Raw genomic sequence first — 22,837 nt, forward strand, 5'->3', positions numbered from 1 at the left:
TGGGGTTTCGCTTTTCCTCATAGGATGTATTTATTTCCCAAATGCCACCTCATTGCACCCTTAACTCCACTGTGCAGCGAGCAGATAAAGAGGATGGAGCCCAAGGTGGGTGCATAACAACCAGCAGAAAAAGAGTCCAGTCCCCCTGCTAAGAGCCATGCATGCCCCTTGCCCATATGATGCCGCACTGGGGTCATCAATTTTAGGTCACATTTTACCTTATCCTTCTAACTTCTTGGCATCTATAAAGACAAGGTATTCTCGGGGTCACAGCCCGCTCTCGTACCTACGCAGTGCACAATGACAGCATCCTCTTCGCCGGCCTGGGGGTGGGTGACATCACCACTGACATAGTTGATGGACGCTGAATCTAGATCCTCATAATCTAGCTCGGCCGAAGAGTCATCTCCGCCCTCAAGGTCCTCAAGCTCACTGTCCTCCGAGGGCAGGCAGGCGGACTGGTAACTGTTGGATTCCCACCAGGCCATCCTTCACCAGACCAGAGAGAGTGGATTAGTGGCCCCTTGGTCATCTACTCACAGGGACTGCAATTAGCGCCTCCCCTGGCTGACGTTTTCTGCCTATGCGGAAATAACCAAGTTTTACTGACTAGCCTGACCGCCTCCCTCGACGCTTACAAGAGGCCACCGAATGTGTCAGGGCCTCACAGCCTGAGTTCAATCCTGGGAGCCCGCATGGTGAAGGGCGGGAAGAGACTCCTGCACGTTCTCCTCTGACCTCCCTGTGTGCACCATGGCACATGTGTGTGCACACGTGCATGAGCTCGTGCACAGACACACACAAACAGACACACACACACACACAGACAGACACACACACACACACGCACACTAAATAGATTCTTGTTTGACAGAACTCAGCTTCACCTTGGCACAGAGGACTAAACATAAAGGTTTAACCTTTTAAAACATACTCTGACTCCAGTAAGAGCTGCCAGAGTGATCAAGGTTTTCTGGCTTAAAGCCATGTCAGCGGTGGGCTCACTACACAAGGCCCCCAGCAACAGGTCAGCAGTGGGCTCAGTACACAAGGCCCCAGCAACAGGTCAGCAGTGGGCTCACTACACAAGGCCCCCAGCAACAGGTCAGCAGTGGGCTCACTACACAAGGCCCCAGCAACAGGTCAGCAGTGGGCTCACTACACAAGGCCCCAGCAACAGGTCAGCAGTGGGCTCACTACACAAGGCCCCCAGCAACAGGTCAGCAGTGGGCTCACTACACAAGGCCCCCAGCAACAGGTCAGCAGTGGGCTCACTACACAAGGCCCCAGCAACAGGTCAGCAGTGGGCTCAGTACACAAGGCCCCAGCAACAGGTCAGCAGTGGGCTCACTACACAAGGCCCCAGCAACAGGTCAGCAGTGGGCTCACTACACAAGGCCCCCAGCAACAGGTCAGCAGTGGGCTCACTACACAAGGCCCCCAGCAAAAGGTCAGCAGTGGGCTCACTACACAAGCCCCCAGCAACAGGTCAGCAGTGGGCTCACTACACAAGGCCCCAGCAACAGGTCAGCAGTGGGCTCACTACACAAGGCCCCCAGCAACAGGTCAGCAGTGGGCTCACTACACAAGGCCCCAGCAACAGGTCAGCAGTGCGCTCAGTACAGAAGCCCCCAGCAACAGATCAGCAGTGGGCTCACTACAGAAGCCCCCAGCAACAGGTCAGCAGTGGGCTCACTACAGAAGCCCCCAGCAACAGGTCAGCAGTGGGCTCACTACACAAGGCCCCCAGCAACAGGTCAGCAGTGGGCTCACTACACAAGGCCCCAGCAACAGGTCAGCAGTGGGCTCACTACAGAAGCCCCAGCAACAGGTCAGCAGTGGGCTCACTACACAAGGCCCCAGCAACAGGTCAGCAGTGGGCTCACTACACAAGGCCCCAGCAACAGGTCAGCAGTGGGCTCACTACACAAGGCCCCCAGCAACAGGTCAGCAGTGGGCTCACTACACAAGGCCCCAGCAACAGGTCAGCAGTGGGCTCACTACAGAAGCCCCCAGCAACAGGTCAGCAGTGGGCTCACTACACAAGGCCCCAGCAACAGGTCAGCAGTGGGCTCAGTACACAAGCCCCCAGCAACAGGTCAGCAGTGGGCTCACTACACAAGGCCCAGCAACAGGTCAGCAGTGGGCTCAGTACACAAGGCCCCAGCACAGGTCAGCAGTGGGCTCACTACACAAGGCCCAGCAACAGGTCAGCAGTGGGCTCAGTACACAAGGCCCCCCAAGCCACAGGTCAGCAGTGGGCTCAGTACACAAGGCCCCAGCAAACAGGTCAGCAGTGGGCTCACTACACACAAGGCCCCAGCAACAGGTCAGCAGTGGGCTCAGTACACAAGGCCCCAGCAACAGGTCAGCAGTGGGCTCACTACACAAGGCCCCCAGCAACAGGTCAGCAGTGGGCTCAGTACACAAGGCCCCAGCAACAGGTCAGCAGTGGCTCACTACCACAAGGCCCCCCAGCACAGGTCAGCAGTGGCTCACTACACAAGCCCCCAGCAACAGGTCAGCAGTGGGCTCAGTACACAAGGCCCCAGCAACAGGTCAGCAGTGGGCTCACTACACAAGGCCCCCAGCAACAGGTCAGCAGTGGGCTCAGTACACAAGGCCCCCAGCAACAGGTCAGCAGTGGGCTCACTACACAAGGCCCCAGCAACAGGTCAGCAGTGGGCTCAGTACACAAGGCCCCCAGCAACAGGTCAGCAGTGGGCTCAGTACACAAGGCCCCAGCAACAGGTCAGCAGTGGGCTCACTACACAAGCCCCCCAGCAACAGGTCAGCAGTGGGCTCACTACACAAGGCCCCCAGCAACAGGTCAGCAGTGGGCTCACTACAGAAGCCCCCAGCAACAGGTCAGCAGTGGGCTCACTACACAAGGCCCCCAGCAACAGGTCAGCAGTGGGCTCACTACAGAAGCCCCCAGCAACAGGTCAGCAGTGGGCTCACTACACAAGCCCCCCAGCAACAGGTCAGCAGTGGGCTCACTACACAAGGCCCCAGCAACAGGTCAGCAGTGGGCTCACTACAGAAGCCCCCAGCAACAGGTCAGCAGTGGGCTCACTACACAAGGCCCCAGCAACAGGTCAGCAGTGGGCTCACTACACAAGGCCCCAGCAACAGGTCAGCAGTGGGCTCAGTACACAAGGCCCCCAGCAACAGGTCAGCAGTGGGCTCAGTACACAAGGCCCCAGCAACAGGTCAGCAGTGGGCTCACTACACAAGGCCCCAGCAACAGGTCAGCAGTGGGCTCAGTACACAAGGCCCCCAGCAACAGGTCAGCAGTGGGCTCAGTACACAAGGCCCCAGCAACAGGTCAGCAGTGGGCTCACTACACAAGGCCCCCAGCAACAGGTCAGCAGTGGGCTCAGTACACAAGGCCCCCCGCAACAGGTCAGCAGTGGGCTCAGTACACAAGGCCCCAGCAACAGGTCAGCAGTGGGCTCACTACACAAGGCCCCAGCAACAGGTCAGCAGTGGGCTCACTACACAAGGCCCCAGCAACAGGTCAGCAGTGGGCTCAGTACACAAGGCCCAGCAACAGGTCAGCAGTGGGCTCAGTACACAAGGCCCCCAGCAACAGGTCAGCAGTGGGCTCACTACAGAAGCCCCCAGCAACAGGTCAGCAGTGGGCTCACTACACAAGGCCCCAGCAACAGGTCAGCAGTGGGCTCATACACAAGGCCCCAGCAACAGGTCAGCAGTGGCTCAGTACACAAGGCCCCCAGCAACAGGTCAGCAGTGGGCTCACTACAGAAGCCCCCAGCAAAGGTCAGCAGTGGGCTCACTACACAAGGCCCCAGCAACAGGTCAGCAGTGGGCTCACTACACAAGGCCCCCAGCAACAGGTCAGCAGTGGGCTCAGTACACAAGGCCCCCAGCAACAGGTCAGCAGTGGGCTCAGTACACAAGGCCCCAGCAACAGGTCAGCAGTGGGCTCACTACACAAGCCCCCCAGCAACAGGTCAGCAGTGGGCTCACTACACAAGGCCCCAGCAACAGGTCAGCAGTGGGCTCAGTACACAAGGCCCCCAGCAACAGGTCAGCAGTGGGCTCAGTACACAAGGCCCCAGCAACAGGTCAGCAGTGGGCTCACTACACAAGGCCCCCAGCAACAGGTCAGCAGTGGGCTCAGTACACAAGGCCCCCAGCAACAGGTCAGCAGTGGGCTCAGTACACAAGGCCCCAGCAACAGGTCAGCAGTGGGCTCACTACACAAGGCCCCCAGCAACAGGTCAGCAGTGGGCTCAGTACACAAGGCCCCCAGCAACAGGTCAGCAGTGGCTCAGTACACAAGGCCCCAGCAACAGGTCAGCAGTGGGCTCACTACACAAGGCCCCAGCAACAGGTCAGCAGTGGGCTCACTACACAAGGCCCCAGCAACAGGTCAGCAGTGGGCTCAGTACACAAGGCCCCAGCAACAGGTCAGCAGTGGGCTCAGTACACAAGGCCCCAGCAACAGGTCAGCAGTGGGCTCACTACAGAAGCCCCCAGCAACAGGTCAGCAGTGGGCTCACTACACAAGGCCCCAGCAACAGGTCAGCAGTGGGCTCACTACACAAGGCCCCAGCAACAGGTCAGCAGTGGGCTCAGTACACAAGGCCCCAGCAACAGGTCAGCAGTGGGCTCACTACAGAAGCCCCCAGCAACAGGTCAGCAGTGGGCTCACTACACAAGGCCCCAGCAACAGGTCAGCAGTGGGCTCACTACACAAGGCCCCCAGCAACAGGTCAGCAGTGGGCTCAGTACACAAGGCCCCCAGCAAACAGGTCAGCAGTGGGCTCAGTACACAAGGCCCAGCAACAGGTCAGCAGTGGGCTCAGTACACAAGGCCCAGCAACAGGTCAGCGGTGGGCTTCACTACACAAGGCCCCAGCAACAGGTCAGCAGTGGGCTCACTACACAAGGGCCCCAGCAAACAGGTCAGCAGTGGCTCAGTACACAAGGCCCAGCAACAGGTCAGCAGTGGGCTCACTACACAAGCCCCCCAGCAACAGGTCAGCAGTGGGCTCAGTACACAAGGCCCCCAGAACAGGTCAGCAGTGGGCTCACTACACAAGGCCCCCAGCAACAGGTCAGCAGTGGGCTCAGTACACAAGGCCCCCAGCAACAGGTCAGCAGTGGGCTCACTACACAAGGCCCCCAGCAACAGGTCAGCAGTGGGCTCACTACACAAGGCCCCCAGCAACAGGTCAGCAGTGGGCTCAGTACACAAGGCCCCCAGCAACAGGTCAGCAGTGGGCTCAGTACACACGGCCCCCAGCAACAGGTCACAGTGGCTCAGCTTACCACAACGGCCCAGCAACAGGTTCAGCAGTGGGCTCACTAACAAGGCCCCAGCAACAGGTCAGCAGTGGGCTCAGTACACAAGGCCCCAGCAAAGGTCAGCAGTGGGCTCAGTACACAAGGCCCCAGCAACAGGTCAGCAGTGGGCTCACTACAACAAGGGCCCCCAGCAACAGGTCAGCAGTGGGCTCAGTACACAAGGCCCCCAGCAACAGGTCAGCAGTGGGCTCAGTACACAAGGCCCCAGCACAGGTCAGCAGTGGGCTCACTACACAAGGCCCCAGCAACAGGTCAGCAGTGGGCTCAGTACACAAGGCCCCCAGCACCAGGTCAGCAGTGGGCTCAGTACACAAGGCCCCAGCAACAGGTCAGCAGTGGGCTCACTACACAAGGCCCCAGCAAACAGGTCAGCAGTGGGATCACTACAGAAGCCCCAGCAACCAGGTCAGCAGTGGGCTCAGCTACACAAGGCCCCAGCAACAGGTCAGCAGTGGGCTCACTACACAAGGCCCAGCACAGGTCAGCAGTGGGCTCAGTACACAAGGCCCCAGCAACAGGTCAGCAGTGGGCTCAGTACACAAGGCCCCCAGCACCAGGTCAGCAGTGGGCCTCACTACACAAGGCCCCAGCAACAGGTCAGCAGTGGGCTCAGTACACAAGGCCCAGCAACAGGTCAAGCAGTGGGCTCACTAACCAAGGCCCCAGCAACAGGTCAGCAGTGGGCTCAGTACACAAGGCCCCCAGCAAACAGGTCAGCAGTGGGCTCAGTACACAAGGCCCCAGCAACAGGTCAGCAGTGGGCTCACTACCCACAAGGACCCCAGCACAGGTCCGCAGTGGCTCAGTACACAAGGCCCCCAGAAAACAGGTCAGCAGTGGGCTCCGTACACAAGGCCCCAGCAAACAGGTCAGCAGTGGGCCACTACACAAGGCCCCCAGCAAACAGGTCAGCAGTGGGCTCAGTACACAAGGCCCCCAGCAACAGGTCAGCAGTGGGCTCAGTACACAAGGCCCCAGCAACAGGTCAGCAGTGGGCTCACTACACAAGGCCCCAGCAACAGGGTCAGCAGTGGGCTCAGTACACAAGGCCCCAGCAACAGGTCAGCAGTGGGCTCAGTACACAAGGCCCCAGCAACAGGTCAGCAGTGGGCTCACTACACAAGGCCCCAGCAACAGGTCAGCAGTGGGCTCAGTACACAAGGCCCCAGCAACAGGTCAGCAGTGGGCTCAGTACACAAGGCCCCCAGCAACAGGTCAGCAGTGGGCTCACTACACAAGGCCCCAGCAACAGGTCAGCAGTGGGCTCAGTACACAAGGCCCCAGCAACAGGTCAGCAGTGGGCTCACTACAGAAGGCCCCCCCAGCAACAGGGACTCCCAGCCTGGTATAATGCAAACAAACTTCTTCCTGCGTTCAGCCTCCTGCTTCTCCTTCTTCTTCTCCTCCATCCGTCTCCTCCTCTTGGCTGCCGCTTCCTGTCTTTTCTCCCGCCTGTCCTCCAGCTCTGCGGGGCTCAGAACCTTCTTCCTTTTGCTGGGCCCTTCTGCAAGGCCCGGGATGAGAACCTTGGAGAGATAAAGACCTGCAGTCAGGGAGCTCGGGGCTTGCGGGCCCCTCTGCAGGCTGCATCTGGAGCAACAGAAGTACATCTCCACACTGCCTGGTGGGGGGGGGGGGGGCTGACAGTGAGACACCCTAACTTTCTGGCCCGTGTGATGCCCCATAGGCACTGTGCCCACTGGGCACTGAACTCAGCCCAAGCACTGCTGGGGTTGGTAGAGGCAGTCTCAATCATTTCATGAGGGACAACATAATTCCGGATAGCTTTTCTTTCTTGACTGGAATCGTAGATTGTAGGACGCCATTTTAGTTTAAGCAATCTTACTGCAACCCTCCCTACAAATGCATTGCATGATTCCTTTTGAACTGTATCATTTCAGCAACCGCATTATCTAATGACAAGAGAGCATACATGATGTGCCAGGCATCCTACTAATTATTTGATTATTTATGACTTAGAGCCACGGATGCCAATAGCAGACATGGCGTCTTCTTGCCAACAATGTGGTCCTGAAGGGATCTGAGGGGTGGCTTTGAGGTCCCAAATCTGCTTTTAGTTGCATGAAGCTGTATAAATATACTTGCCTTCTTAATGTGTACTTGAAGGATCTCATGTAGCCCAGGCTAGGCTTGAACTTGCTATAGAGCTAGTCTGGCCTTGAACTCCCAATCCTCCTGCCTCCGGTTCCCAAATGCTGGGATTATAGGCATGTAGCACAATGCTCAATTTCTTGGGTTTTAATGTGAATTTTTAAAAATTTATTAGTTGTGGGTGGGGGCCTAAGTGTGGAGGCCAGAGGACAACTTTTGGAAATCAGTTCTCTCCTTCTACCATGGCTTCTGAGAATGAAACTCAAGCCATTAGCCATTTACAGCAAGTGCTATTACCTGCTGAACCATCTTGTCAGTCTCTTAATGTCTTTCAAATATTTATTTATTTTATGTTTTATGTGTAGGGGTGCTTCACTTGCACTATGTGTGTGTAGGAGCCTGTGGAGGTCGGAAGACAGCTGTGATCCCTCAGAACTGGAGTTACATGAGAATGTGAGCGGCTGTGTAGGTGTCGGGAATCTGGGCCTCCTGAGAACAGCAGTGGCTCTAAGCAGTGCGCCATCTCTCCAGCCCTTCCCCTGCCTGGCCAACGCTTTTAGAACATTTTGCAGTTTTTATACTAGAGTTCAGTTCACTCTTTAAATTTTATCAGCCAGTCAACACACACTTGTTTCTTAACAACCCATCCTAAGAGAACAAAGTGACCTCGCATCATTCTTTGCTTTCTTAGGGTAACATAAGTCTGAGGACTTTATGGTTTCTTACGCTGCCTTTATTTCGGAGGGACCGGCCACCGTGACTCGCTTTCTCTAGAAGAGTTTTCTGAAGATTCACCAGCTGTTCAAATGACTTTCTGTCTTCTTTACTGGGCTCCTTGGAATAGTCCCTGCCTTCAAATAAGTACATGTGGTCTTCTAGGAACACAAACCCAAAGAAAGGGATGTCAGGCACCGGGAAATGGAGTAATACTAGTCAAAGCAGCTACGAGAGAGAACAAGAAAATGGTCATATTCTAAGAACGAGACAAGGCCAGCTTATGAGCACGGTGCTCTAGTTCCCGTCGCGGACACCTTTGGGCCCTGCATACGAATCCTGTAAGCTCGCTTTTCATAGGGCAGAGCACGGCTCATGACCCTGGGGAGTCCCCTCACCCTGCTGAGCCTGTGGAGGTCTCAGTTATCCCCTTCTGCTCCTCCGTGTGAATCTCACTGGCATAAAGATCTCCCAGCAGATCCCCATTTTTCAATGCCAAGCACACATTTAACACTCAGCCCACTCCCAGTAATAGTAAACAAACAATTGGCATGTCATCTGAGAAAACGAACCATCACAGAAATGATCCCTATATTTACAGCACTGAAGCTCCCACACTGCACTTCCTGCCTCATGCCTTGCACAGGGATGTCGTAGTCCCTCGGCTCCCACTGCTGGTTTCTGCCTTACACAGCTGGTTCCCGCCTCCCACCTGCACACTGGTTAATGGGGGCTTGCACAGGGATGTCGTAGCCCCTTGGCTCCCACAGCTGGTTCCTGCTCACACTTGCACCCTGGTTACTGGGGGCTTGCACAGGGATGTTGTAGCCCCTCGCTTCCCCCAGCTGGTTTCTGCCTTACACAGCTGGTTCCCGCCTCACACCTGCACACTGGCTAATGGGGGCTTGCACATGGATGTCATAGCCCCTCGCTTCCCACAGCTGGATAATGAAGGAGGCCTTCTGATTCCGAGGCCAGAGTGCTCTCTCCTCAGTAGCTGACTAGACACAGGAAATATTCTTGAACTGTGTTTGTTCTGTGAGATCACTGTGTTTTAAGACTTTATTTTTACTTTAATTACATGTATCCATGTGCCTGTGGGTTTGTACACATGAGTACTGCGCCTGGGGGTGTGAGAGGAGTGTACAAATCCCCTGGAGCTGAAGCTGAAGACAGCGGTGAGTTAGCAAATATAGGTGATGGAAACACAACTTGAGTCCTCTAGGAGGGATAGCGAGTGTTCTTAGCATTTGATTTCTGTAACTGTGTAAAAGGATAAAGCGCACGCACACGGGGCAGCTTTACAGATAAAGATCATGGCTCTGTGAAAACGGTGAACAGTCAAGATGAGGAATCAAGTCAAAGTCATCCATGATCAGCAAGCAGGAACAGGAGAGCATGACCAGAAGCCGAAGAGCACTCGGCAGCACACGTTAGCACACATTACCAAAGCATGTGTTTTCAGACCACTGGGAAGTCAGCTCTAAGTACCTTTTCCCTGGAGAATACAAAAGCAAAACATTGTTCCGTTCCTGAGAGATCGATTGCTTCACACTTGTACCAAACTCTAACCAGCTGTAATTCTAATTGGCATTTGCTAATTAAATCAGCAGGGGGCCTTCAACGAGATGCTCTATCAACAAGTGGAAAAGAAAATAAAGATCTGAGAAGTGTCAAAACACAATCAACATATGTAGCTACATACACGATGAAATTCTAACTTCTCACATAAATGTGCCTTTTTAAAACCCTGGTGTACAAGATAAACCAATCTCCGGTTTGGGGTTTTCCCCTGGGGCTGCTTTAATGACTAGTCTTTCATGTCCACAGATGTGGATTTTTAAAGCATGCACCCTCACACTGCAGCCAAGAGGAGGCTGCACCCACACCTTAGACCAGCGGTCCTCAACCTGGGTCTCCACCCCTTTGGGGGTTGAAAGACCTTTTCACAAAGGTTGCATATCAGTTATTCTGAGTAATATACATCTATATTATAATTCATAACAGTAGCAAAAATTAAAGTTATGAAGTAGCAACAAAAATTATTTTGTGGTTGTGGGTCACCATAGCATAAGGAACCATATTAAAGGATCACAGCATTAGAAAGGTTGAGAACCACTGCCTGAGACCCTCACATATACCCTGCCAGTCCAACCACCTTCAACACAGGGATCCTAGACCCATTCATCAAAGACAAGCCTCCAAATGTTAATTCCTGGCAGTTGGCCTTGTCTAAAACCATGTAATTTTTTAGCAGTCAGATTGACTTGGAACAGTAATGATCTTTCTGAAAACACTGCAATTTTATTTTGTTCTGGCAAATGCTGAAAAAAAAAAAATAAAGCTGAAATTAATCTAAGTGGTTGAAGAAATGGATGTAAGCTTTGGTATTTAAGGTAATCAAATATAACTTTAAAAATATGGCCACATGAATCTCTTTCTCCCTTCACCTGAAACTTCTAAATGACACTAACGGGATTTTAAGAAAGATGTATGAGGCAACGGAAAAGTTCAGTACTCTCTGGAGAGAACAACAGAGCAGCAGGAGGCACAGAGGTGGAACACGGGTGCTCAGCCCAGGCTAACCACGGAGCAGACCCTCCCCACCCCCACCCTCCGGAAGCTTAGCATGCACAAATGCAGAGGACCACAGCTGGGGGCCTAAGAGAAGATCTGCATCCCAGAAACACTGGAAACACAGAAGCCACAGCTTTAACCGATGAGTTTATTTCAACCCCTTCTCCTTCCATGGATGGTACTGGAGACTTTGTCTCTGACACAGGCCAATTAAAGACTTCAGATGAGAATGTAGGAAGGCTCCCTCAGTGCACAGTCTGCTCACCAACCGTAATGCTGGAGGGAGGCCCCGGGAGCATCTTTCTGCTCACAGCAGAGCTAGCTGCCTGTCAGCCTCGGGTTACTTTACCAGCACGGTGAGCACATTGCCAGAGGATGTGAGCATTCCTAGGAAACTGCCAACAAGAACAAAGGATTCCAAAACAGCATTAAAGGAAAAAAAAAAATGAGGAGGAAGGAAAGCAACTGGAAAAAAAAGAAGAAGAAGCAGGGCAGTGGTGGCACACGCCTTTAATCCCAGCACTTGGGAGGCAGAGGCAGAGGCAGAGGCAGAGGCAGGTAGATCCCTGTGAGTTCGAGGCCAGCCTGGTCTACAGAATGAGTCCAGGACAGCCAAGGCTATACAGAGAAACTCTGTCTTGAAAAATCAAACAAAACAAAAAAAGGAGAATGAGAAGGAGAAGAAGGAGAAGGAGGAGGAGGAGGAGGAAGAGGAAGAGGAAGAGGAGGAGGAGGAGGAGGAGGAGGAGGAGGAGGAGGAGGAGGAGGAGGAGAAGAAGAAGAAGAAGAAGAAGAAGAAGAAGAAGAAGAAGAAGAAGAAGAAGAAGAAGAAGAAGAAGAAGAAGACAATGACACCCTTCTTGTGATGTACGTTCTAAACCTGTAACAGGCAGTCTCAAAGAAGAATCCGGACAATACTGCACCCTTGAAATGACAGCAGAACACAAAGCAGAGAACAAGAAAACACCAAAACATCTTGAAGAATACAAACGAGAGGCTATCGTCCGGAATGCCAGACACACACTGAACAGGTGAGCAATCCGCTGCCTCTAGCAGTATCAGAGGTAGTGAGGATGCCCTGAGACCTGGGTACCAGAGCAAAGACCACCACGGAGAATGCAGAGACTAGAAAGTAGGTGCGGCCCGACATTTCAGAGGGCACTGCGCTTTGTGTATTTGTGTAGGGGATGTAGGGATACCTTTCTCCTCCTCACCTTGTTATAGCAAAGAGAAAGAGAAAGTGAGTGGTGGAAGATCAGCTTCTGTAGAAACAAAAGCAGGTGACATCACGTCCATCCCACCTGACACCCCAAACAGGATGCAGCACTTTATAAGGGCCCAGTTCTCAGGCATAGGCAGGCCTGAGCTAGAGACACCGACTTCCTGTCACTGAGGGTACAGGGAAGCAGTCATTGACAACAACCATGAGATGTCGAGAGCATTTTTCACACAAAAACACTCCAGTGGTCTAGGAATGTACCTCAGCTTGTACAAAGCCCTGGACCAATGCCCAGCACTGCACAAACCAGCATGGTGGTACATGCCTATAGTCCCAGGCCTGGAGGCGGGTGGGGGAGGACCAGAATTTCAAAGCTAAAGATCCTTAACTTCAGTGGTGAGTTTGAGGGCAGCCTGGGATGTACAGGACCCCAAACAACAAATGAACAAACACTTCACATCCAAAAATTCAGAACATTGACCAAATTCCGGGGGGTAGGGGGACATCTATACATGTGTCAGGTGCACAACAGGGTCTGCACGGTTGATCAGCACATGTTGGATTTAAGAGGTAAACCTCAGGCCTGAGTGATGGCTCGCCACTTAAGGACTCCTGCTGTTCTCGCAGAGGGCTGGCTCTACCTGGGAAGTGCGTGGGGAGAGACAGCCTTGCCCTCAGTGGCAGGACAGATCTCATCAACTGACACTGCCCTGGATTTTGACAGCTCTGAGGCTAGCTGCAGATCAAACTCTGGAGCTACCGTTATCTACCACTGTGCTGCCCGAGGAATCAGGACGGGACACAGGAAACATGACCAAGCAAGGAAGCAGCACTCTCCCAACATCCACAACTCAGCGACTGAGCCAAGAAAAGTGCAAAGGTTTCTGGTAGGGATGACAGATGACCTGAAGGAGGCTGCAAACAATCAGATGAATTCAGGACCTGGGCAAGGTCAGCAATACAGAGGGAAGGTTCAAAGCAAGGCAGCAGTATGGATTAATAAAAACTGAGAAAAGATATTCTGGACAACAAAAAGAGAACAAAGAGAAATGTTGAAAATGAAAATTTCAATAAATCAAATTAGCTCACAGGGGGAAGAATGACCAAAACACTCACCCAACCAGAAAGAATAGCAAAGATGGCAGCCAGGGTCAACAAACACTACATCTGAGGGCTGGAGGGAGAGATGGCTCAGGGGTTTAAAAGCGTTTGCTGTTCTTCCAGGTTTGGTCCCCAGCACACACATGGCAGCTCACAATCATCTGTAATTCCAGTCCCAGGGGATCCTATGCCCTTTTCTAGGCCCCCCCCAAGCATGTGGTACACAGAAACCCAAACACATAAGATAAAAATAAACACATCTTTAAAAAGATAATGCATCCAAGCACAAGGGTCTGAGTTGCGATCTTGGAACTTATAGAGAAGCTGGGCATGGTCCCCTGCACACCTGTCACCCTGGCACTGATGGGGACAGAGAGAAGAGAATTGCTGGGCCTTGCTGGCTACCAGCCTAGATGAAAAGTGAGCTCCAAGTTCAGGGAGAGAGACCCTGCCTTGAAGGAATAAGGCTGAGAATGAAACAGGAAGACACCCAATGACCTTTTCTCGCCTGCGCGCAAGCGCGCGCGCACACACACACATACACACACACACACAGGAATGAGGGAGGAGGAAAATGATGGAGGATATTTTAAGGCAAGCACAAACTGAGGCAGTTCATGACCTCCAAGCCAGCACTGCAGGAGATACTCACAGAAATACTACATACAGAAGAGGAAGTAGGAGAGGAAGGAATAAAAGTCCGGAGAAGAAGGGCTAAATAAAGGAGAGCTGGGAAGGAACCCTTCACATCCAACACAGTAACAGGCAAACTCCTACCACTGTCAGGAGACAGGAGAGAATAAAGAACAAGCCATACAGGAACAGGAACAGCCTTAAGTGCAAGTGAACTCAGCTCACCAGGCAAGTCACAGATTAGTTAGCTGGCAAACAAACAAATAATAAAATAAATCTAACTATCCCTCCAGGCTGGTACACTCACAAACTCAAAGTATGAAAGACACCTGTCAAGGAAACAGACCTAAAGCAAGCTGACATAGGCATCTTTGTATCTGCTTAGAGAAGACTTCAAACCAAAATTAGTCCAGAAAGAAGGCCTGCGTATATTACTAAAAAGAACAGTTCATCAAAAAGAGAAAACAATTTAAATATAGACACCAACTTTGGGGCTCCCAATCTAATGAAAACAAACACTACCAGACATAAAAGGCCAGATAGGGCCTGATATAATAGTGGAGACTGTCATCTCCAGAGAGGGCATCCAAACTAAAAAAACAAAACAAAACAAAAAAAAAAAACAACAAAGAAACCTCAAAGCTAAACTATTGCACAGAACAAATGGACTGCTTCATCCAACAGGACAGGACACAATCCTTCTCCGTAGCCTACAGACAGTGCCTACAGGGGATCCACCCATCCTAGGTTATAAATAAAATCTCCCTGCTTGGTGGTGGTGGTTGCTGTTTGAGACAAGCTCTTGTCAGATAGCCCTGGCTGTCCTAGAACCTGCTACATAGCCCAGGCTGACCCGTGGAGATCCATCCTGCTTCTGCCTCTTGAGCACTGGGATTGAAGACACCACACCCAGTTCACAAGTCAAGTCTTACCAAATGTGGAAGAACAAAGGTCATGTCTTGTATCTTACAGATCATAGTATGAAAAACTAGAACTCAATAGCTAGAAAAATAAACTCCACAGATACATGGAAATCAGGAAAAGAGCAAGTCCAGCAAGGGAAGTGAAAGACTTCTACAATGAAAACCGACTGACACCAAAGTATGAGACTCAAGAAACAGTAGAAGAGGGAGAGCTCTTATGCTCATGGATTGCTGGAACTGATATTGTAAAAACATCTATATTAGCAACCAACATAGTCACTGCAATCGCCACCAAAATCTCTATGACATTTCTCACACAACTAGAAAAAAAAAATCCTAAAATTTATATAGAAGCATAAAACCCCATAATAGCTAAAGCAAAGAGCAGAAAGAATGCTAAAGGTGTCAAGATACTCAAATTCAGATCGTATTGCAGAGCCACAGCTACAGAAACAGCATGGCATAGGCGTGGACACACAGGATACGAGAGAGGTCCTCATTCAAGACCCACCTCCCGCTGTGCACAAAAGTCACCTCAAAATGGACCACAGACTGTAAGATCTTACTTCCTTCCTCTTGCTCTCTGCCGCCTCCAGCTGCCGCTGCAGGCAGAGTGTCAGCGCTCCACTGGCCGTCTCTGGTTTCTCCCAGAATGGATTCCAGGTCTATTTCATCCGTGGTGCTCCCCTCTGAGGACAGCAGCTTATCCAAGCCAAACTTGAGGATCTCACTTAACTTGAGTGGAGAAAACAGAAGTTCAGTTAGATCTGATGGGAGGGAAAAAAAAAAAACAAGACCACAGGATGTGGCTTGCTCATGGCTAGGACACGTCCCTTCTCTGATAGACAGCCAGTGCTTCCTATCCACCACGGGCAATACCAAGCAGCACTTGTCGGCTGGATGAGAGTAAGCAGACGGGTGATCAAGGATTATCAGAGTTACTGACTTTGAAAGTCTATAATGATACAATATGGATAAGTTTCCAACGCTTTTTCTAAGAATAAGTTATTTCAAGCATTTCCTATAGCACTTTACCACAGCGTTCTTTTTCTCACGGGCTTTTCCAGGAAGCACAGGAGAAGTCAGACTCAGCTGTTCTCTCACTGCTAAACCTCTTGATCTCATTATGAGCTGACTCCGCTGGCCATGTGCTCACCTACCACATGCTCCGTGGACACCACTGCACCAAAGGACAGTTCCAACACCTGGCCGAGACTCTTGGCTGCTTTCTCCCATCCTCTGTCTTTGAGTGCCCTCACACACTCGCTGTGACTAACAACCACAGAGGGCTCGGGAGCATTTCCTACCCGGCAGCTCCCAACTCCGCATATTCCCAAACAGTAACTCAGGTTCCCTTGCATCTTGCCCCTTTGGACTGGACTGTCTGTCTCTAGATGGTCTTCTTTGTAAGCTGGAAACCTTTAAGGTAGGCTCTGATAGCTTGCAAACTCCTTAGACAGCTATACATAAAACCAATGCAACTGGCTTCGCATTTGGCACTGAAGCCCTAAGAAAGCCAATTCTCCGTGCTAAGGATTCGGAGGAAGGAATCTGGACTCGAGCCTCCAGACACCTTGGAAAGGCTCCGGCTGATGAGGTTCACTGATGCAGGAAAAGCCACACCAAGAATCGGTGAGTTTGGATCTTGGACTGAATAAAAAGAGGGAAGTGAGCTGTGCCCAAACATTCACGGCTCCCTGCCTTTTGACTGTGGATATGTCACCAGCTGCTCGGGGCTCCTATGGATTTGACTTCCCTGCCAGGCTGAATTTGAACTGTGAGCTAAGATAACCCCCTTTGCCTCTAAGTTGATTTTGTCTGGTGCTTTGTCAAAGCAAGAAGAAACGAAACTAACACAGATGTTCAGAATCAATTGCGATGATTACTTGGCTTTTTTTTTTCTTTCCTTCTTAAAAAAAATTCTCTTAATTTTCTCAGTGTCCTCAGACTTTACTAATAGAATCTTCATGCTGAGAAAAGCAAAGAAAGTAGATCCCCGAGGTTATGGTATAGCTTCAAGCCACACAACCAGTGAGTGATGAGGCTTGGGTTTAAACCCGTTAGCCCAATACCCGCCCCTTTTACTCTCTCTCTCTCTCTCTCTCTCTCTCTCTCTCTCTCTCTCTCTCTCTCTCTCTCTCTCTCAGTCTCTCTCTCTCTCTCTCTCTCTCTCTCTCTCTCTGTCTCTCACTCTCTCTCTGGCACCAAGGCAGGCACAGCTTAGCCTGGGACCAAATCCTGCTGAGCTCAAGGATGAGAAGAACAGACTCCAACCTGGAAGTCGGCCTCAGCTGAAGGGTTCTGGACTCCAAGAGTGAAGTGGCCTCCTTCTATGACTGTGTTGGTAAGCTGCAGTTTGGAGGCTGCCCTCCTATACACGATTTCCTCCACGGTGTCTCGGCTGATCAGCCGGATGACTTTAACAGACCTGTGAGCAAGTCAAATGACAGCAGCGTGTGAAAAGCACAGAGGAGGCTTCTAGAAGACACGCTAGGCAAGGGCACCTGAAAGGAAGCAAAGCTGAACACCTACACAGGGGGCTCGCTATGCGAAGGACACTTTTACTGGGCACTGAGTACTTTCGAGACAGATCTGGCCTTCAGTTATCCCTGAGCCTTTCCGAACAGTGGAAGAAAGGACGGTGAGGTGATCTGACTGTGGCACGCACCTGTGGCCAAGGAAAACCTCTTAGGCACACTAGAATCCCTAGGTCCACGGTCCTGTCTCCTCCCAGGTCCTCACCACCCATCCATCCAACTCCAGGCCTTCTTTCTCTCTTAATAAAATGGGGGGGTGGGGGTGCAGAAACACACACACACACACACACACACACGATCCATAAAAACACAAAACTGGAAACCATAATATGCAAGATTTTTTTAAAAGCCCAAACAAAAGCATTCTGAGACATTTCTACAAAACTACTATTGAGTTCATTTTGTTTTAGCCTTGGCCTTTTTTTTTTCTTTTCAAAGTGAAATAGGTCTTAGTTCACTGAATTAAATAGCTTCTAAAGATTCCTTCTAATCCTTTCATAATTTGGCTTCTCATCCAACAAAATGAGTCTGGTCTGCAGTGTGACCCAACCACAACAGCTGCACGACCCAGCAGCAAAGCTGGGCTCACATGGGGCCTCTCAACTCCCTGTTCGATGCCGACACAAGGGACTACGTTGTCTCCCTCCTTCCCAACCCAGGCGCATCTAACAAACCAAGGGAGTGGAAAATCGTCGGCGCTGAACTCACTCACTTGTTCTGGCCAATTCGGTGAGCTCTGGCGGCTGCCTGCAGGTCATTCTGAGGGTTAAAATCGCTGTCGACAAAAATAACGGTATCTGCTGCTGTTAAGTTCATACCCACTCCGCCTGGCAGTAAGGTAAGTAAGGAGTGTCATCCGAGGCCCAGACAGAGTGACACTGAACTAAATCAGCCAGACACTCATCTGCAACCCCAGAGCCTGGCATGGTCCCCATGTGCTCCCTTAACCTCCTACTGCCTGACTTGGGAGGATTTAATCATCACAGAACGAGGGAGTAGGGACGAGCAACAGAGGAAGATGCTCAAGTCAGGAGCGTGAGGCAGTTTCGACCCTCCCATACTTAAAAACACTTGGCTGCATTTTTGCCTAGGAGAGTCTGCAAAGAAAAGGACATATGCTCCTTCAAAACTGAGCTGTGAGCATGGGACAAGTTGTGTGGGCGTTCGGAAGGGAAGGGCCCTGACCCACGCTCACAAGCCCCGCTAGGTAGTGACATCTCTGACATGCTGGTGTGAAGGACAGATGACGCTCCTGGGCAGGAGGGAAGAGTGCTTCCCCTGCTCTGCAGAAAACCTTAGCCAGGCGTTCTGTAACCACGTCTACGCTAGCCAGATGCAGGGCGACAGAACCAAAGCCGAGAGCACCTCGTGCAGCAACTCTCTGGGTTTCCCTTGGTGCTGCAGGGGAAGGGGTGAGGCGCAACCGTGGGTTCCGGGGAATTAAAAGACCATGAAGGCAAATTACAGCCTTTTCTCTTTGATTAATGTGAAAACTAATACAAAATAGACGGGCTCTTGTCGGGGTCATTAGAGATCACCGCTGAGACAAGGGAGCCTGACGGGGCTTGTCCTGAGAGCTGGAATTAAAGGCTCCTTCCCAGAAGGGGCTACTGACTCCCAGCTGGGTAGGAATATTTTAATTAAGCTTTCATAGAAAATTAAATCTGGAATAAAGAGCTGATAATGAGTGATTACGGAGTGGTGCTAGGATACCTGGCAGGGTTAGTACACTTATGGGTTGTCACTTCTGAGCATTTTGTACAGACCCACTCTTATACCCTACCTTATGGGCTCTGGCTATTCATTAGCGCCCTTTTGTTGATGCTGAGATGGAAACCAGAGAGGTCAAAGTACGTATTTGAAGTTGCACAGCCATAAGATAAAAGAGCTACGACTCCGTCTCCCAGTAGCTCTTGAACCTGCTGGGTTCACTGTCTGAGCTTTTGTGGTTGCTACTGTAGTCTGTCTGTCTGATTGTCTGTCTTTTTTTCCCCCTTGAGATGTGGTCCTAGTGTGTTGCCTAGGGTGACCTCAATCTTCTGGGCTGAGCCAGTCCTTTTTACTGAGCTGCCTAAGCAGCCAGTACTGTAGACCATTCCAATACACCAGCTCCGGCCTGGTTTTTCTCACTACACTTTTAACACCTCCCACGTACTCATTTCATTTAAAAATGTGTAGCATCACACTATGCTAAAGCGTGCGCCATCTTTCCTGGGCTAAGGCTACCAAGATGCAGCTCTTCTCAGAGGGTGAGTTCCCCTTTCTCTGCAGTGCCAGGGAATAGCCCAGGACCTTGGCCATGCTACCCCGGCATGGCAGTGCGCTGAACTCCAGCCCATACCAATGCCTTTTTAATAAGCTCTGGCAGCAATTGTTTGAGACCTATTCATGAGCTATCACTGCCCCCTGGTGGCAATATGACACACTCACAGGAACACTTGAACACAGACTGCTGAACAAATGAAAACGCCGCAGAGTCTGCAGCAAGAAAGCGGACAGAGAGCTGGAAGGTCTGCTGCTGGAAAAGGCGAATGTCCAGGTGCCTCTGTGCCTCCAGGATCTGCTCAGGGCCCTCCAGGGAAATTTACTAACTCGGATGGCTCCTCCTTCTTAACTTTAGACATTTCAAACAAAGAGCTATTCTCTGAGTAGATAAATAATGAAATCTTCAAAGTATCACAAATAGAGCTGCGTTCCCACGATGCTACATTTGACCTGACCCTTCAAGTTTCTCCTAAGACCACTAGAGACAGATGCTGATATAAATGAAGGGCTGAGCTGCGGACCTTGGGAATCTGATTACATCGTGCATTGTTATCTTTATTAGACAGATAAGGCATATGCCCGCAAAATAATCTCTTTGCAAAGGATTCTATCTAGTGCTTCTTTTATATGCCCTCATGGCACTGATGGCTCAGTGAATGCTTTCTAATGAAACCAGCTCTTGTCACTGAGATGCTGATCTCTCTCTACTAGAGGAACATTCATCTCTGCCTTCACTGTGTCTACTCCAGGAGGATTTCCCTTCGTAAGAAATAAGATAAGGTGGGGCTGGAGGTGGGGTGGAGCTGGAGGTGAGGTGGAGCTGGAGGTGGGTAAGGTGGGGCTGGAGGTGGGGTGGGTGGGGGTGCATACTGCTCCTGCACAACACATGGCTTTGGCCCCCAGACCCATGTGTGGCAGCTAACACTATCTGAAACTCCAGTTCCAGAGGGTCTGACACTCTTCTTGCCTCCAAGGGCGTGTGCACATAAATGAGAAGTTTTCTCCGTGAAATAAAACAATGAAACTAAGACTATGAATTTAAAAGGGATTTAAGGATGATCCAGAATCTGTAAAAACATTATTTCCAAAAGCTAACATTCACCCTCTTATTGATAATATACCACAGATGTGATAAATAATAATGCCTGACGTTATATATAGGCATTGGCATGATCCTAAGTAACTAGCCATATTACTGTGACCACGTCGTAAAGCGACTGAGTGTTCATTAAGCTTTTGCTTGGTTACAGTGGTAGTTCTGGAAGAAGGCACGGGCGGGAGACTGCCTCATTCTGCTGTCATAGTTCAGGCCTGCATCCACAGATGTGACCAAAGCTCCCCACAGAAAGCATCCATCTGGATGCTCCTAGTCCGGGAGTCAAAGCAGGCGAGCGTAATTCCTAAGGACTCAAGACTGCAGCTTCGGTCCTTGGATGAGGTCACAGCTTGAGTATCAAGTCACCATGCTATAAGTTCAGTCCCTGGCCTCAATTCCTTCCTGTTGGACCGTTTGGAAACAACCTCACCTTTCAGAGAACTGGGGGGGGATGTACTAATGGCCAGGGTGTTAAGCTCTCTGCCAGATCATTTGCCGAATTTCATGAAGACCTGTGTGGCCTACCTGCCCGGGTGCTCAGGAGGAACACAAAAATGGGCTGTTTGCCAAAGTTCTTAATGGCCAGGTGTCTCTCTTCTCCTCTCACGGAGCCATCCACACGCTCATAGCTGTAGCCTTGACAAAGGGGAGAAAACAGGACAACCTTAAGTCCTTTTTCAAGGATTCCGGGAAACAAAAAGTAGCCAACCCAAAACCCAAAAGTAGCTGTCGGTTTTCTACTTTTCATATAGGAACAAAAGCTCCACTTCTAATAATTCCCATGGGGGAAACGTCTAAATTTAGGGGGGACAATACTATCATTTTACAAAAAAGCACATCATAGCACATTCATACTCCCTTCAAGGCAGCTGAGGTGGCATTAATATGTACTTCAGGGCGTTTCCGAGCTTTCAACAGCAGACTGCATCTGAGGAGATGTGCGCAGAAGTACAGGGTGCAGGGGAGCGGGTGTGTCTGGTGGCCCAGTGCTTGCCTTCCTCTGAAGCTGGAGGCTCTCTCACCTGTCATCACGCTCCAGGCCTAGAGAGCTAACTTGAGCTCTGTCATTCTCCTGAGGTTACAAGAGTGCCCTGGCCTGGCTATCCTCCGGTATCTGAGGCCCAGTGTGGACTGACTTAAACTGCAAGGTCTGGATCTGCCACTTCCTCACCAGGGGCCTCAAGCTCAAGCCAATTATCTACACTTATTTATTACATACTAAACAGAGTACTAAACTCACGTGATAGCCCCACATCTTAGTGTTAAATAGGAATAACGGGCCCATTTGATTTCTTCCCCCATTTGATTTGTGGAATATCTGTACTTGCATATCTGCCTAGAGCTTCCGAGTGAGCGCTCAGCTGCTCAACTGCATGTTTTAGGACCTTGAAGGTCATTGCCATCGAGACTTGTCTATTGAGACAAGAGGGGGTGGAGAGATGGCTCAGAGGCTAAAAGCACTTGTCTAACATTTCCACAGCAGTTGCCCCAGTGCCCATAATCGGAAACCACACAACCACCGGGAGCGTGGCTGCTCACTTCCGTCCACACGTCTCTGCACACTGCCAACTTTTGCTCGGCACACCAGTGTCCATGTGCCCTGCCCTTCTACTGGTGCTGAAACATGTTGTGGCATCATCTTCCTCTGTAATTCCCCACACCACAGGACTGGCTGGTCCATATGAGACTGTTATAGCTAAAAGTGATTCAGGCAGTGCAGTGGACAAGGCGAGTCACCTCTGTAATCCATATAGTCTTGCAGAATATCCAACATATGGGTCATTTGGGAGAAAAGTAAAACCCGATGGCTCCTGGCAGGAAAAAAAAAAACAGAAAAAGTGACAATTTTAGTAATATTTAAGGTACATTTCCCTCAGGCAAAATTCTTTGATAAAAAAGAATATAAGCTTATAAATAAGTGAGATACTAAAATATAATGTAATGACGTCTTCAGAAACTCTGAGTACTACTCCACGCAAGGAATATACATAAGCCCGGAACTGTCCCCTTCAAAGTAACAGTTCTTAAACTCTGGAGAGAAATCCCCAAGGGCATTTGTCAATGCACCACAGGCCACACGAAGACCCAGAGGAGCAGGACAGCTCACTGGAGTGTCAACTCTTTGACGTGAAGGAGATGCAAGCTTTTATGTCAAAAGCAAGATAAACACACATTTACTTAAAGTAGAATGCAAAACTCAAACACGCATCATGGTCAGCCACCCATTACTAATCTTACTTGGGGAGATAGCCACTATTATTTATAGCTATTTCAGTTGAAAGCTCAGAGAAGCACTGTTTTAGGAAGGGGCAGATGATATCTC

The 22,837-nt window shown here is 50.7% G+C and overlaps 1 protein-coding gene across 1 annotated transcript in view; it reads right to left on the reverse strand.

The window, feature by feature from the left end:
• Chd1l (chromodomain helicase DNA binding protein 1 like) overlaps positions 1-22,837 on the reverse strand; it is a 61,463-nt gene that overhangs the window by 8,118 nt on the left and 30,508 nt on the right. Inside the window, exons 11-18 of the mRNA XM_051166020.1 lie at positions 22,252-22,325; positions 21,040-21,150; positions 17,866-17,980; positions 16,891-17,044; positions 15,183-15,351; positions 8,176-8,324; positions 6,700-6,863; positions 287-489 (exon numbers count right to left, since the gene is read on the reverse strand). Coding sequence (XP_051021977.1) covers positions 287-489; positions 6,700-6,863; positions 8,176-8,324; positions 15,183-15,351; positions 16,891-17,044; positions 17,866-17,980; positions 21,040-21,150; positions 22,252-22,325 — 1,139 coding nt within the window. The remainder of the gene's footprint in view (positions 1-286; positions 490-6,699; positions 6,864-8,175; positions 8,325-15,182; positions 15,352-16,890; positions 17,045-17,865; positions 17,981-21,039; positions 21,151-22,251; positions 22,326-22,837) is intronic.

The sequence above is a fragment of the Acomys russatus genome, chromosome 23, assembly GCF_903995435.1.
Source record: "Acomys russatus chromosome 23, mAcoRus1.1, whole genome shotgun sequence".
In the NCBI taxonomy this organism is placed as follows: domain Eukaryota; kingdom Metazoa; phylum Chordata; class Mammalia; order Rodentia; family Muridae; genus Acomys; species Acomys russatus.